The following is a 15,042-nucleotide window of genomic DNA, read 5'->3' as shown; positions in this document are numbered from 1 at the left end:
TGGAGGCGGGACTCCCACTTGTCGGGTTTTAGTCCCGTCTCCATCGACTCCTGGCCAACCCAAGCTATTTTCCCTTGCTTGACCTTGTTAAGCCCGCCCAGCGGGCTTAGCAGGTCAATTAAGGGGAAGCCGGTTACAGAGAACGTCAGCGTATGATGTTTCATTTTGACAGATGAATTATCATCGTTTGACAGCTCTGTGAATCACAGAAATCACCAGAAACCCCACAGTGCAGATAGAGGCCATTTCGGCCCATCGAGCCTGCACCGACACATATCCCACCTGATCCCTGTAACCCCTACACCAACACATATCCCACCCTATCCCCGTAACCCCACGTATTTAATCCCCCTAACACTAAGGGTCAATTTATCATAGCCAATCATCCTAACCCGCACATCTTTGGACTGTGGGAGGAAACCGGAGCACCCGGAGGAAACCCATGCAAACACGGGGAGAATGTGCAAACTCCACACAGACAGTCACCCGAGGCCGGATTCGAACCCGGGTCCCTGGCGCTGTGAGGCAACAGTGCTAACCACTATGCCACCGTGCCATCTGTCAAACACTGACATTCTATGTTGTTTGATGAGTTCTTGTATTCAAGACTCATCAAACCTCTTTTGTGAGCAGAAATTAGATGGCTGTTGCATTGGAGAATGCAGCAGCCATCTGTCATCTCTGCTGGTGAGATGCGAGACTCTCCGCATCCCCAACATTTGAAGCCTGCAGGTAGAAACAAAGGTAACTAAACATTTTCTATCATTTTCCACTCCCCTCACATACTTACCTCTCCACGCTTGCACCTATCACTTACCTTAGCGCACCTTTGCACCCCTCGACCTCTGCAGACCCACTGCTCGCCTCGGTGACCCTGGTGGGCTTCGCAGCCTTCGGGAAGCCTGCACTTGTGTGGGTAAAATGGGGATAATCCTCTTATCAGCCTGTTAACAGGCAGTTAAATGGCTGTAATCTCCTTCCCGCCTCCAAGGAGACGGGACCTGGCGTGGGTCAGCTACCCGCCTCCTGGCAAGATGGCACGGAGGCGGGATGGGTACCCGCCTCCAGATTCTACCATTTTCCCAGAAGACCCGCCTCCCCAGGGCTGGCAAGATCGTGGCCTTTGTGTCTCCCTTCACAGAAGACGATGCAAAAAGCTTCCCAGAAATAGTGGAGAACCAAGGGTCGAACGAGAATGAGGAACTGAAAGAAATTAGTATTAGTAAAAAAAAAAAATAGTACTGGAGAAATTAATGGGACTGAAAGCCGATAAATCCCCTGGACCTGATGGCCTACATCCTAGGGTTTTGAAAGAGGTGGTTATAGAGATAGTGGATGCATTGGCTGTCATTTTCCAAAGTTCCATAAATTCCAGAACGGTTCCTGTGGATTGGAAGGTTGCAAATGTAACCCCACTATTTAAGAAAGGAGGGAGAGAAAACGGGGAACTACAGACCAGTTAGCCTGACATCAGTAGTAGGGAAAATGCTAGAATCTATTAAGGATGTGGTAACAGGGCATTTAGAAAATAATAATAGGATGAGGCAGAGTTAATATGGATTTATGAAAGGGAAATCGTGTTTGACAAATCTGTTGGAGTTTTTTGAGGTTGTAACTACCAGAATAGATAAGGGGGGAACCAGTGCATGTTGTGTATTTGGATTTTCAGAAAGCATTTGATAAGGTGCCATACAAGAGGTTATTACACAAAATTAGGGCTCATGAGATTGGGGGTAATATATTAGCATGGATTAAGGATTGGTTAACGGACAAAAAGCAGAGAGTAAGAATAAATGGGTCATTTTCAGGTTGGCAGGCTGTAACTAGTGGGGTATTGCAAGGATCAGTGCTTGGGCCTCAGCTATTCACAATCTACATCAATGATTTGGATGAGGGGACCAAATGTAAATATCCAAGTTTGCTGGGTGGGAATGCAAGTTGTGAGGAGGCTTCAAGGTGATAGAGACAGGCTAAGTGAGGGGGCAAGAACATGGCAAATGGAATATAATGTGGAGAAATGTGAAGTTATCCACTTTGGTGGGAAAAATAGAAAAGCAGAATATTTTTTAAACAGTGAGAGATTGGGAAATGTTGGTGTTCAGAGGGACCTGGGTATACTTGTACACGAATCACACCAAGTTAACATGCAGGTACAGCAAGCAATTAGGAAAGCAAATGGTATGTTGGCCTTTATTACAAGAGGATTTGAGTATAAGAGTAAAGATGTCTTACTGCAATTATATAGGGCCCTGGTGAGACCACATCTGGAGTATTGTGTACAGCTTTGGTCTCTTTACCTAAGGAAGCATATACTTGCCATAGAGGAAGAACAATGAAGGTTCACCAGACTGGTTCCTGGGATGGGGTGACTGTCCTATGAGGAGAGATTGAGTAGATTAGGCCTATATTCTCTGGAGTTTAGAAGAATGAGAGGTGATCTCATTGAAACATACAAAATTCTTACAGGGCTTGACAGGGTAGATGCAGGGAGGATGTTTCCCCTGGCTGGGGAGTCTAGAACCAGTGGTCACAGTCTCAGAATAATGGGTCAGCCATTTAGGACTGAGATGAGGAGAGATTTCTTCTCTGAGGGTGGTGAATCTTTGGAATTCTCTGCCCCAGAGCGCTGTGGAGGCTCAGTCGTTGAGTATATTCAAGACAGAGATTGATAGATTTTTGGATTTTAAGGGAATCAAGAGATATGGGGATAGTGCAGGCAAGTGAAGATGAGGTAGAAGATCAGCCATGATATTATTGAATGGCGGAGCAGGCTCAAGGGGCCAAATGGCCTACTCTCTGCTCCTATTTCTTATAATCTTATGTTCTTTATCATGGGGAGACTCTGGAGGGAAGGAAGAGAAGCTCCTGCCATGCAAGGGCATTCTCAGGAAGCTGGAGATGGAGGAGAGGCATTGAAAAGGATCGCATGGTCAACTTTATCGAATGCTGAAGAAAGATTTAGGAAGGATAATGTAATATCGTCACATTTGTGACTTCTTGGGCTGTTTCGATGCTGAGAGTCTGGAGGAAGCAGGACTGCAGGGATTCAAACAGGGAGTTTGGGAGAAATGGACTTGGAACTTGGAGGCAATGGCAATTCGAGGACCTTACAGATGGAAGGGAGATTGGTGATGGGATGCTATTTGGAAGTAATCAGTAGGTGAAGGTTGAATAACAGGATGATGGTGGAGTTCTGTGCTACATATTCAGTTCATCTGTGAGTGCATGACGATATCACTGAAGATGCATCCTTGATCATAAGGAAATTTAAAAAAAAATATTCCGAAGAAGGGTGTTAAGCTTATCTTTCTGCTTTAGTCATATTTCAGTTATTTTATATGCAGAAGTGATTGCATTTTAAAAGGGTCAAATTTGTTTCAAGCAGTCTCATTTGTAACTAATACAGTTGGAAAATCAGCAGGCCAGGCAGCATCCGTGGAGCAAGCAACAGAGTTAACGTTTCAGGTCTGGGACCCTTCACAGATTTCCAGCATCTGCAGTATTTTGCTATTGTAACAGTTGGAAAATGTGCTGTTTTCTGGGATGCCTTGCTTTATTTGTGAGACACAGAAATTCGCTACTTAATTTGCACAAAGTATTATATACTACTGTATATGGATAAGTTTTATTTAAAAATATAAAGCCGGCTGATTGAGAAACAGGTGTATGTGACCATCTGTTTTACATTGATTCAATTATACAACAGTATACAGTCATGAAAATTCCAAGAATGAATTACTTAACACCCATTGACCAAAAACAATATTCCGTTGAAACTTCTCACTCTCTACTCAGCATCAGATATGGTACTTTTTATATCACTTTTCATCCCTCACAAACTATTGTACAATCTCCCCAATAAACACAAAAGCAACTAAGCATAAGTTTTCATATTTTCAAATGCTAAATTATACATAAAATTTAAAGCTGCCTGGTTCACTTATGGGAAAATAGCTTCCACATGCTTGTTTATTCTACACATGGGAACAGTTGTCTTGCCTCATAGTTCTGGAAGTTAAAAGGCCAATTTTCTTGGTGCATTCTTGCTTTCTACACATTCACTTTGTTTACATTAAGCTTAATTTGTTCCCGTCTGCATTGTCTCTTGCACATTTTTATTCAATGTTGTTTGACAAAAAAATGTCAGCAAAGTTTTGATGTTTCTCTGCTGTGTATGTCTTCAATCTTATTATTATGCAGGAAATTTTCTTTGAATATACAGAACTGATGTGATCCCTTGGCATTGCAATGAGAAATGTTCCTGCTTCTTGAAATATTTTGGTCACACTTCCATTTTCAATTATATGTTTTATAGTTGATCCTCACAAAATACCTAGGCTTCCCCCTCCTTAGATTTACCAAAGAATTTCATCATAAAAATGTTAGATATGCTGTTATATAACATTTCTTTTGCTTCATGAAGTAAAAGAAAAAAGGAAGACTTGCATTTATATAGTGTGTTTCACGATCTCGGGACGTCTCAAAGCACTTTACAGCCATTGAAGTACTTTAAGTGTAGTCTGTTGTAATATAGGAAACATGGCAGCCAATTTGCGCACAGCAAGCTCCTAGAAACAGTGACAATGACCAGATAATCTGTTTTAGTGATGTTGATTAAGGGATAAATATTGGCCAGGACACTGGGGAAAACTCCCCTGCTTTTGGTTGAAATGGAGCAATTGGAACTTTTATGTCCACCTGAGCTGGTAGACAGGGCCTCGGTTTAACGTCTCATCCGAAAGAAGGCACCTCCGACAGTGCAGCACTCCCTCAGCATTGCACTGGAGTGTCAGCCTAGATTTTTGTGTTCAAGTCTCTGGAGTGGGACTTGAACCTACAGCCTTCTGACTCGGAGGCAAGAGTGCTACCCGCTGATCCACGGCTGACGCTCTTTTGCAGGCTCTCTTGTTTGCAGTTGATATGATGTGGATCTACAGCAGGGGTGTCCAATGTTATTGTGCTTTACCTATGGTTACCGAGTTTGAAGCATGTCCGTGAGAACTATGGCCCAGAATTTGCTGAAGTGGGGCATCCCGTGGCAACCCTGCTTGTTAGATATTTTTCTCACCCTTCAGCTCGAAAAACTTTTGCACAGCAAATTGCTGGAAGTACGAGCTGTTAATGGTACGGGCGAGGTCAACGGGGCCTCTGGGTCCTTCGTGAACGCCGGGACCAACAGTCTATCTCTTCAAGCAATGAGATTTAAGGCTAGAGAAGGAAACAGGAACAATGGAGAAGGAATTGGGGTGAATTAGAGTCACATTGGATACAGAAAGAGAAATAAAGAGAGAGGAAGAAAGATTGGATTGAGAGAGAGACAGTGAGAAAAAAAGATCAAGGAATAGCAAGTAAAACATTGCAAAAGTTTTACATTTTTTAAATCTCTCAGAGCAAGTTACCACCTGTGAGACTCCACAGTTTCAGTTGTTCCCTTCCAGGGCCAGAGAGGTTGAGTGGCATTGCAGGAACATAAATCTTGGCATCAAAAGGGTCCTTACATAGTGAAATACAAGCTCGAACTTATTCGTTCATTCTCTCGCTCTCTTGTGCTCCCCCTCTCTCTCTCTCTCTTGTGCTCCTCCCTCCCTCTCTCATTCTCTCTCTCGTGCTCCCCCCACTCTCTCTCGCTCATCTCATTCTCTCTCCCTCTCTCCCCCCGCTCGTGCCTCGCCCCCTCGCGCTGCCGCTCACGCTCCCCCCCCCCCCCCCGGCTCGCGCTCACGCCCCCCCCCCGCCCCGCTCACGCTCCCCCCCGCTCGCTCTCTTTCTTGCTCGCTCTCCCCCTCCCTCTCGTGCTCCTCTCTCTCTCTCGTGCACCTGCACATCCCACTACAGCACGTTGTCGTTGCCGTGGATGGTGATTGCCTTCCTTGTCCAATATCCATCGAAAATATCCATGGTGGTGCCCCACCCCCCATCCTGATGTTGTCCGTTTGAAAGCCTCCAAACTTCTTAAATACTTCTGGGCTAGAAATTCGTTATAGCCAAGAAAAATAGTCAGTGTTTAGACTAAAAATGGTTAAGCTGCATGCAAAATTCGTCCTTAATGCTCATTAAAATGATTGCAGTTATGATTTTAGTCTAAAAGCTCAAGCTCATTGGTGTTGCACTGAAACGATGGACCATTATTGGGTGCGGTCGAAATGCAAGTCTTGATTGCCACAGGCTTTTTTCAATAATTAAAGGGGAGGTTCATTGATGCTGCAGCACCTCATTCTCGGCATTGATGGGTGTGCAGCTGCCTCAACAACCATAAGAAGGAGGACAAGGAGCAGGAGCACTTATTTACAAATCCTGATGGCAGATCTCCGCCCCAGGGAGAGAGCCCGGAGGTTTTCAGTGCAAGCTTTGGAGGCATTAGTTTTAGCGGTGGAGAGAAGGTGGGTGGTCCTGTACCCCCGACTGGCAGGAAGCCCTCGCCACAAGTCTGCCAAACTATGTGGAGGGAGGTGGCACACCACGTCATGGGCAGCACTGTACTCCCCAGGACCCCCACATAGTGCAGGAGGATGTTTAATGAGCTCGCACAGATGGTCGGGGTGAGTGACGGCTTCAACAAATGCCACATGCCACCATATGCACCACAAGCGTCACACGCTGCTCAATGCACCACACCCCCAGCATTCACCCACCAACAATCTCTACCTAACAACACTAACACCCACATCTTACACCTGGCATACAATGACAGCTATTCAATTATGGCAGGCACAGTGATCATTAGTTATTAGAAACTGCTTCATCAGGTTGCTATCAAAGGACCAGAGAAGTTTTATTTGTTTTTCGTGTCTTCACACTCATCCCTATAGTGGATGGCTGCTCCTTCCACGGCCGTAAACCTCTTTACACCAGCCAACAGGGTAGTTCGTGCTACATGGCGGGAGGGTTTTATGGGCTCTCGCAACCCATACGATAAAAGGGGCACCCACCCGCACCGGAGCCATGAATCCTGCTTGGTTGTCTGAGTTCAGAGCTGGAGGTCTGTGCAAAAACCTTGTAAGAAATATTGCAAAACCTGTGTTTATATAGTAACTTCAAAGATTTCAAATTGGATTGTAGTGGGTATCTTAAATTGGTGGCTTGAGATCACTTATCAGATTTTTACAATCATTCTATTACAGTTTTTGTAGTACATTGTATTCATGTGCAGTCTTCAATTCTAAAATTTTAAAATAAAATAAATATTTTCACCCAACAATATGTAAACAATTTTATGACTTTTTAAAAAATGTAATATGTTTTGGTGATTGGAATGTAAGCGCTAGAAAATGGAGTGGTGAATTTTCCATTGTGGTCAGTACATGTTAAGCATTGTCAGGCCACATATAGCATACTCAGTTGCAAATTAATGATCCATTTAATTTGTGTCTTAACCCTAACCTCAGCATATCACCACTTATTTAATTAATGTAATATTGTTTAATTTCATGCCCCAGTATTCCAACTCTGTTTTTATCCCATATCTAGGTGGCATGTATGCAACTTATTAATGCACTTGTGACCACTCCTGATGATTTAGACTTGAGGATACACGTACGAAATGAGTTTGCGCGTTGTGGACTGAGAGAGATACTGCCGGTAAGACAAATACAAGTTATTGTCTGTTTATTGTGAAGAATTCTAATTGACCATACAGATTTACTCAGTGTCTGTTGGCAGCATGGGCCATGAAGTAAATCAATTTAATTAATAATTAATGCAAAATATAACAATTGGAAGGAGGACACAAACATCTCAATGTTTGGTAAATTTCAAAACCAAAAATTAATTTAAAAGTTCAAAAGAATTTAATCAAACAGCATTAATGGAGGGAAGTAATGATGTAATCATTAGGTTTGAATGAAGGAAAAGGAAATGAGGTGGGCAGAGGGATCACGTGGAATCTTTTTTAACATTTTTTAAATATTACTGTCTTTCAATGCAGTGAACAAAGAATCTCATTACAGATCTCCCAAGATGCATTATGCCTTTTGTGCTGCTTCTGTTACACGCTGTGTGAACTTCTAGCTTACATCATCTATCTTAGGAATCCATGTTTATTTCAAAACTGAGACTGGAAGGAATACCCTGTATGGCACTGTGCCGAAAAGAGTCAACATTTTCTATTTGCTTAAGTATTGGTTTACCTCCGTGCAAGTGATGGAAAACAGATTATAACGGTCTTAATTATGGTTATGCTCAGTAATAGCTAAAATAAAAAACAATGGTCCTGTGCAAAAATGTGCTTCTATAATGGGAGAGACAGAGGGCAGGATTTTCATTGGGCCTTGGAGGCGTGTGGGGGGTTAAAAATCCCGAAATCGGGGATCCCAAACCCATCCCGCACCCAACCTGCCTCCATGCCAGTTTCAAAGGAGGCGGGTACCCACCCCGCACTGGGACCCGCCGCCCCGAGGCGGGAAGGGGATTAGTGCCAATTAACTGCCAGTTAACAGGTAGTTAACAGGCAGTTTTTAGCCTAATCCCTATTTTTAATGTTGAACTGTGGGATTCCCGATGGCTCCAAACCACGCCAAGTTAGAGGAGGCGGACCGTCAGGGTGAAGGACTTGGAGGGGTCGAGATGTCCGGTGTTCAGGTGAGTGATGGGTGCATGAGTGCAAAGGTAAGTGTGTTTGGTGTGTGGAAAGTGTTTAAAGAAGTTCTACTAACCTTTACTTACCTTTACAGCCTTCCTTCCTTCAGGTCTCGGGAGTCTCTCATCTCATCTCACTGGCACAGAAAGCAGAATGGCTGCGAGCTGTCAAAAATTGCAGCATTCAGCTTTCTGTTCCGGGAAGATCTCGAAATCAGCCTGAGAGGAAGGAATTAACCTGGAGTACAGATTGTCAGTGTTTGACAGCTTCAAACAGCTGTGAAACGCTGATATTTCATCTGTCAAAAGGTCTTGACAGATGAAATTTCAATCTGTGACGTCACCTGTTGCCGGGTGGCCTTTAATTGGCCTGCTGAGCCCGCTGGGTGAGCTCAACAAGGTCAATCAAGTCAAAATCGCATGGGTTGGCTAGAACTCGATGGAGGCAGGACTACAACCCCGAGAGTTGTAGTCCCGCCTCCTACCCGACGACTCAATGAAAATCCAGCCCAGAGTGTTTGGAACAGTGGTAATAGTATATGTGTTACCTTACGTTGATGAGTTGACCAAAACCTTTAAGCATAGAAATGGGATATGACAGGAACATGAGTAGGCCATTCAGCCCATCAAGCCTGGTCTGTCATAGTTCCATAATCCTTAATACCCTTGCCTAACAAAAATCTATCTATCTCAGTTTTATGAAATGGAGAGATAGTGATTAGTGAAGGTGGAAATAAGACAAAAATTAATATTATTTTGTATTATAAGAGGAAAAGAAAATGAGACTCACTGAGATGGGTCTTAATATTACTGGTCAGCCTACTTTTATAGCTCTCTTATTTTAGAACCAATAATGTACTAATGACATACATATTGTCCAGCTGCAAGGTTGATTTGGCTGAGACTGTGAACCTCCATAATGTAATGTTTCTACCTTTTTTAAGGGGGGAACTACTTTTTCCAGCTCATGTATACTGCAGTACCGTCAGTAACCACACCTGTATCTAGCACTGAGTAGTAATCTGTACAGTTCAGTTCCAGAGTGAGCCACGTTGAGTAAACACCTGTTGTACCGTTCCCCTGCAGTCTTGTGTCTTATTACTCTCGGACACAACATTGGCGACGAGACAAATTCGATCCTACCTGCAACTCTGCATCACCTCCCAGGGATTCGTTCCTGGAGACCAGTAGATTGGAGGTCAAGGCCAGACACACGGGCGTCGACCACGGGCAACTGCCCAGTCATCCAGCAGAGACTCGAGAATTGCGGGGGAGGCTGTTGAGAGCCAGGCTTGGCTTTCCAGTCGCGGTGGTCCAGCGAAACGGGCTGGCAACAGGTAGTGCGCAGACCCTTCCCGGACAGCGGCGGGCTAGAGCCTGACCGAGCGGCACAGCAAAGGGCCGAGCAGCGTCGACGGGGGAGAGAGAGAGAGAGAGAGAGGGCAGAGCGCACAGGGCGCAGCCGGTGTTCAGGGGCCGAGCAGCGTCGAGGAGAGGGAGAGAGACGCGCAAAAACCGCGAGGCGCCGCCATTGCCACGAGGACCGCCGAGAGCAGCATTGGCAGCAGCGCAGGAGAAGCGCGCGAAACCTACAGGGCGCCGCCATTGCCACGAGGACCGCCGAGAGAGGCGTTGGCAACAGCGGGGGAGGAAGGAAGGCGCGGGAGATGCCATTTTAAACCACACCCAAAATGCCGAAGAGTGGCAGTATCACCGCATTTGACAATGACGTCGAAGATTGGACTACAAATGTCGAACGAATAGAGGTATACTGCAAGGCAAATGAGGTGTCAGATGACAAGAAAGCGTCGGTATTGTTAAACTTAATGGGTGCAAAGACGTATGGCTTATTACGAAATCTAGTAACCCCAGCGGAGTAGGTGGAAAAGAGTTTTGGAGACAAAGTGACGATACTACAGGAACATTTAAACCACACCGCTGCTGATAGCAGAAAGATTCAAGTTTCACAAATGGAACCAGCATAAGGATGAAAGCAATGCTGAATATTTAACAGAACTGCACAAACTATCGAAACACTGCCAGTTTGGAATGGGACTGGCAGATACCTTAAGGGACAAGTTTGTGTGTGGGCTTCAAAGTGAAGGAACCCAGAAACGGCTTTTATCTGAAAAGGACCTTACTGCAATGCTGAAAGCCTTGTCCAGCGTATCATATGAAGCAGCAGCACGGGGCGCTGCAGAGATACAACAGAGACCGCAAGAATATGGCACAAACGAAATGTCATACAGAACAGAGAAGTGCTATCGCTGTGGCAGAACAACACACGACCACAATGATTGCTGGTTCAAAGACAAAGTGTGCAGACAGTGTGGAAAAGTAGGACACATAGCACGAGTCTGCAGGTCGGGAAAGAAAACCAGCAATAAGAAATCTCCAAAAGAAAAGTACAAGAAGGTACATAATGTGACGGAGAATAGTTCAGACGAACAAAAGAGTGATACCGACTCCGAAAGCAGGGAGCTGAGTTGTCTGAAACTAAATAATGTGATCAAAACGGAGGATCACCGAACCATTTGGGTCACTCTCAAGATAGCAGGAGTCCAGGTAAAAATGGAATTGGACACAGGATCAGCCCTAACAGTCATAAACCGACGGGACTACGAGCGGCTATTCTCGCACATACCCTTGAGAGACACAAAAATGATCTTGAAGACGGACACTGGAAAAAAAAGTCTACCCCAAAGGAAAAATAAGGGTGACTGTTCTATATAACGGTAAGGAAACACCAAAACTAGACCTGTATGTATTGCAAGATGGAGGACCACCATTACTGGGACGTGAATGGATCCGGAAAATACAGCTGGATTGGCATTCCATACAAGCTCTGACTGTGGCTGCCAAAAAGGATGACGACGTCACACCTGGGCGACTGTCAAAGATCCTAACCGACGCGCAAGAAGTGTTCCAGCAAGGACTCGGAACACTAAAAGGCATGACAGCAACAATTAAAATCGAAGAAAACACAAGCCCTAAATTTTTTACGGCCACACTGGTACCTTATGCGATCCGCCCAGCCGTCGAAGCAGAGCTGGAGAGTTTGGAACGTTCAGGAGTACTGTCCAAGGTAGACTGGAGCGACTGGGCTACACCCATCGTCCCTGTGATGAAACAGTCGTTCAGCAGCATGCCTGGGGAACCAAGGAAGGTTCGCATCTGTGGGGACTTTAAGGTAACAGTGAACCCAGTCCTTCACACCGTACAATATCCACTTCCACAGATTGAAGATATTTTCGCCTCGCTATCTGGAGGAAACGCTTAACTAAGATTGATCTGGCCCAGGCGTATCTGCAAATGGAGGTAGAAGAAGCATCAAAAAAATACCTCACAATCAACACCCATAAAGGTCTCTACCAATACAACCGGCTGGTATTCGGGGTAGCATCAGTTCCGGCTATTTGGCAAAGGGCAATGGAACAAGTCCTGCAAGGGATCCCAGGGACCCAGTGTTACTTGGACGACATCCTGGTCACGGGCGAAAATGACAGGGATCACCTCGCCAACCTGGGGCAGGTGCTCACTAGATTGAAGGAATATGGGCTCTGAGCTGACCGCCCCAAATGCGAGTTTTTAAAAAAACAGATCTTTTATTGTGGCCACGTTATCGATAAAGAGGGGTTACATAAGTCCCCAGAAAAGATTGAGGCAGTAGCCAAGGCTCCAGCACCGGAAAACGTGTCACAACTGAGGTCGTTCCTCGGGCTGGTAAACTACTACCATAAGTTCTTGCCAAATTTGTCTACAATACTACACCCACTGAACACCCTACTGCAAACTGGGGTGCCATGGAAGTGGAGTGACGAATGTAAACGAGCTTTCCAGAAGAGCAAAACACTAATCACATCGAAAGAGGTATTGGCCCATTTCAGCCCAGCACTACCAATTTGGTTGGCGTGTGATGCGTCACCCTACGGCATTGGACCGGTGCTGTCACACAAATTCTCGGACGGCTCAGAGAGGCCAATAGCCTTTGCGTCACGACCACTAACTTCAGCTGAGCGTAACTACGCCCAGATTGACAGGGAGGCCCTCAGCCTAGTGTGGGGAGTGAAAAAGTTCAATCACTATCTGCACGGGCAGAAATTCACCTTGCTGACTGACCACCAGCCTCTTGTCTCCATTTTTAATCCGAAGAAGGGCGTTCCGGTGATGACTGCGCAACGAGTACAGTTATGGTCACTCTTTCTAGGGGCGCACCACTATGAGATTGAATATAAGGGCACGAAACAGCATGGAAATGCTGATGGGCTATCACGCCTGCCACTGCCTACTGCGGAGGAAGCACCAGCAGTGGATCCTGTCGAAATATTTAATTCGACTATAGTTGAATACCTACCGGTAACCAACGCTCGTATAGAACAGGAGACCCGAAATGACCCGACACTGTCTCGGGTATATGATTTGACGGTGAAGGGATGGCCAGCACATGGCGACTCACTGTTGCCAGCATTCTCGACAAGAAGAGAACAGCTGTCAGTGTGCCGGGGGACCTTGATGTGTGGATCCCGAGTGGTAATTCCACCCAAGTTAAGGGATAGAGTGCTCAATGAGCTTCATGAGGGTCATCTGGGATGAGTAAAAATGAAAAGCCTTGCCAGGGCTTATGTGTGGTGGCTGGGAATCGATAAACAAATTGAGGACCTGACCAAGAGCTGCTCAGGATGCCAGAAAGTCCAAAATGCACCACCACATGCCCCTCTACACCCATGGGAGTGGCCCTCCTCTCCATGGCAACGGGTGCATATTGATTTTGCTGGTCCATTCTGTAATGTCCGAGTATAAATAATACACGGACTGCAGGAGAACAATGAAACAAGTATTTACTTGAACAGAGGGTACTCTTATTTGGACCCAAAAGAAACCAATTCGACTGTAAATAAACAAAAGCGGTAGGCGGTCCCCTCGTGGAGGACGACGAACGCCCCTTCAGTGTCCTCCTCCCGCGCCAGCTGGATAAACAGCTGGCGCCGGAAGGAGAAGACGTGGCGAAGGCTGGCCTCCCGGAAGCCGAGCGGGATGGGCGTGATCCCCGACCTCACCTCCCCAAGTTGTCGCAAATGGGGAAGGAGCAGCTCACCAGGAACATAGGGCGGGACGTTGGAAATAATGATCCTCTGCGCGGTGGCCTCGAGAGGATCCACCGGCAGGAAGGTCCCGCCCACGGTGAGCCCCTTGGCGACAGCCAGGGACACCACCCGCTCCGACCCCAGGAAGAACACAGCCTTCCCATACATTTTCGAGGCCGCGACGATGGCTGAGGGGCCGACAACCCCAGCCATGGCCTTGACGCAGGCCTCGATGGTCATAGTGGGGTGAGTGTAGCTCTTCACCCCAAGCTTTTTTGTTATTAATCGAAAAGGTGACGGGGCAGCAGGAACAGCGGGAGCAGCTGTGGCTGTGGCTACCACTCTCGCATAGGTCCCGGCTGGCCCCGCCACCGGCGAAGATGCAGTCGCCATTCTGGGGTGCTTTTTTTAAGGGCTACACTCACCCCAAGTCACAGGCCTGAAGGTGTTAATGGCCTCGGTGTATATATATATTTTTTTGTCCTCTATTGAGCAGAGGGAGCTGATTAAAATGAGGACACACCTCTCTCCTTATTGATTTAAATTGGGAGAGGAGCCCTTGCCCCTCTGCTCAATTGGCAATTAATAAAATAGATGAAACTAAGGTGCCTTAGAAAGACAGGCAGAGAGAGACAAAGAGAGAGAGAGAGAGGTGGGGGGGTGGGAAGGAGGGAGGCCGCAAAGGGGAGTGTTGCCACTCGGGATGGTGGGTGGGTGTAGGCAGGGTTGCACTCTCCGATGGAAAAAGTCTTTGGTGATGGTGGTCTTCTGGCAGGGGGAGAAGACGTCTTCACCTGGAAAAGCTGGAGAAGCCCAGGCTTAGTCCTGCAACAGGTCTTAACGATGTAATTAAATTAAATTAAGGACTTCACCTTGGGCAGCTCCAAGCTCTCCCAGGGCAGGCAATAGAAGGGATGCTAATTAGTGGTGTGTGTGGCCTAGCTTTTAACAAGAGCACACACACACACACACTACACCCCTTGATGATCCGGCCTTGCTTCTTCTTTTCTCCCCCCACCTAAAATACAAAGTCTTGGGAGAGTGCCCCAAATAACACCCACCTGTAGATGTTCCGGATGAAGTTTTCTTCCCTCCTTTCAAGCAGTTGGTTTCTCTCCCCTCTCTCCCTCTCCTGAAGTGGAGGCCAAATTGGGGAGGCAGTGATAGGAAGGCCTCTCCCCTGGTTGATGTTGATGTAGGCCTCCTTTCTCCTTCTCCTCCTCTGTCCTCTCTCTCCAGGCACCTCAGTTGATGTAATGATGGTGGAGTTGGTGGTGGTGGTCCAACGTTCTCCTCCTCTTCCTGGTCAGGGGACCACCACTTTAATCCACTCTCCAAAGTCTGGCTGCTCCCTCTGCTCGTGCTTGCAGCTGAACAGAGGGTA

The 15,042-nt window shown here is 46.4% G+C and overlaps 1 protein-coding gene across 1 annotated transcript in view; it reads left to right on the top strand.

The window, feature by feature from the left end:
- LOC147111592 (protein diaphanous homolog 3-like) overlaps positions 1-15,042 on the top strand; it is a 1,088,834-nt gene that overhangs the window by 369,321 nt on the left and 704,471 nt on the right. Inside the window, exon 10 of the mRNA XM_085998659.1 lies at positions 7,468-7,578. Coding sequence (XP_085854785.1) covers positions 7,468-7,578 — 111 coding nt within the window. The remainder of the gene's footprint in view (positions 1-7,467; positions 7,579-15,042) is intronic.

The sequence above is a fragment of the Somniosus microcephalus genome, chromosome 10, assembly GCF_052327205.1.
Source record: "Somniosus microcephalus isolate GS21.2 chromosome 10, FLI_Smic_1.0, whole genome shotgun sequence".
In the NCBI taxonomy this organism is placed as follows: Eukaryota; Metazoa; Chordata; class Chondrichthyes; order Squaliformes; family Somniosidae; genus Somniosus; species Somniosus microcephalus.
The sequence above is the reverse complement of the archived record's forward strand: the minus strand, read 5'-3'. Positions and strand labels throughout refer to the sequence as shown.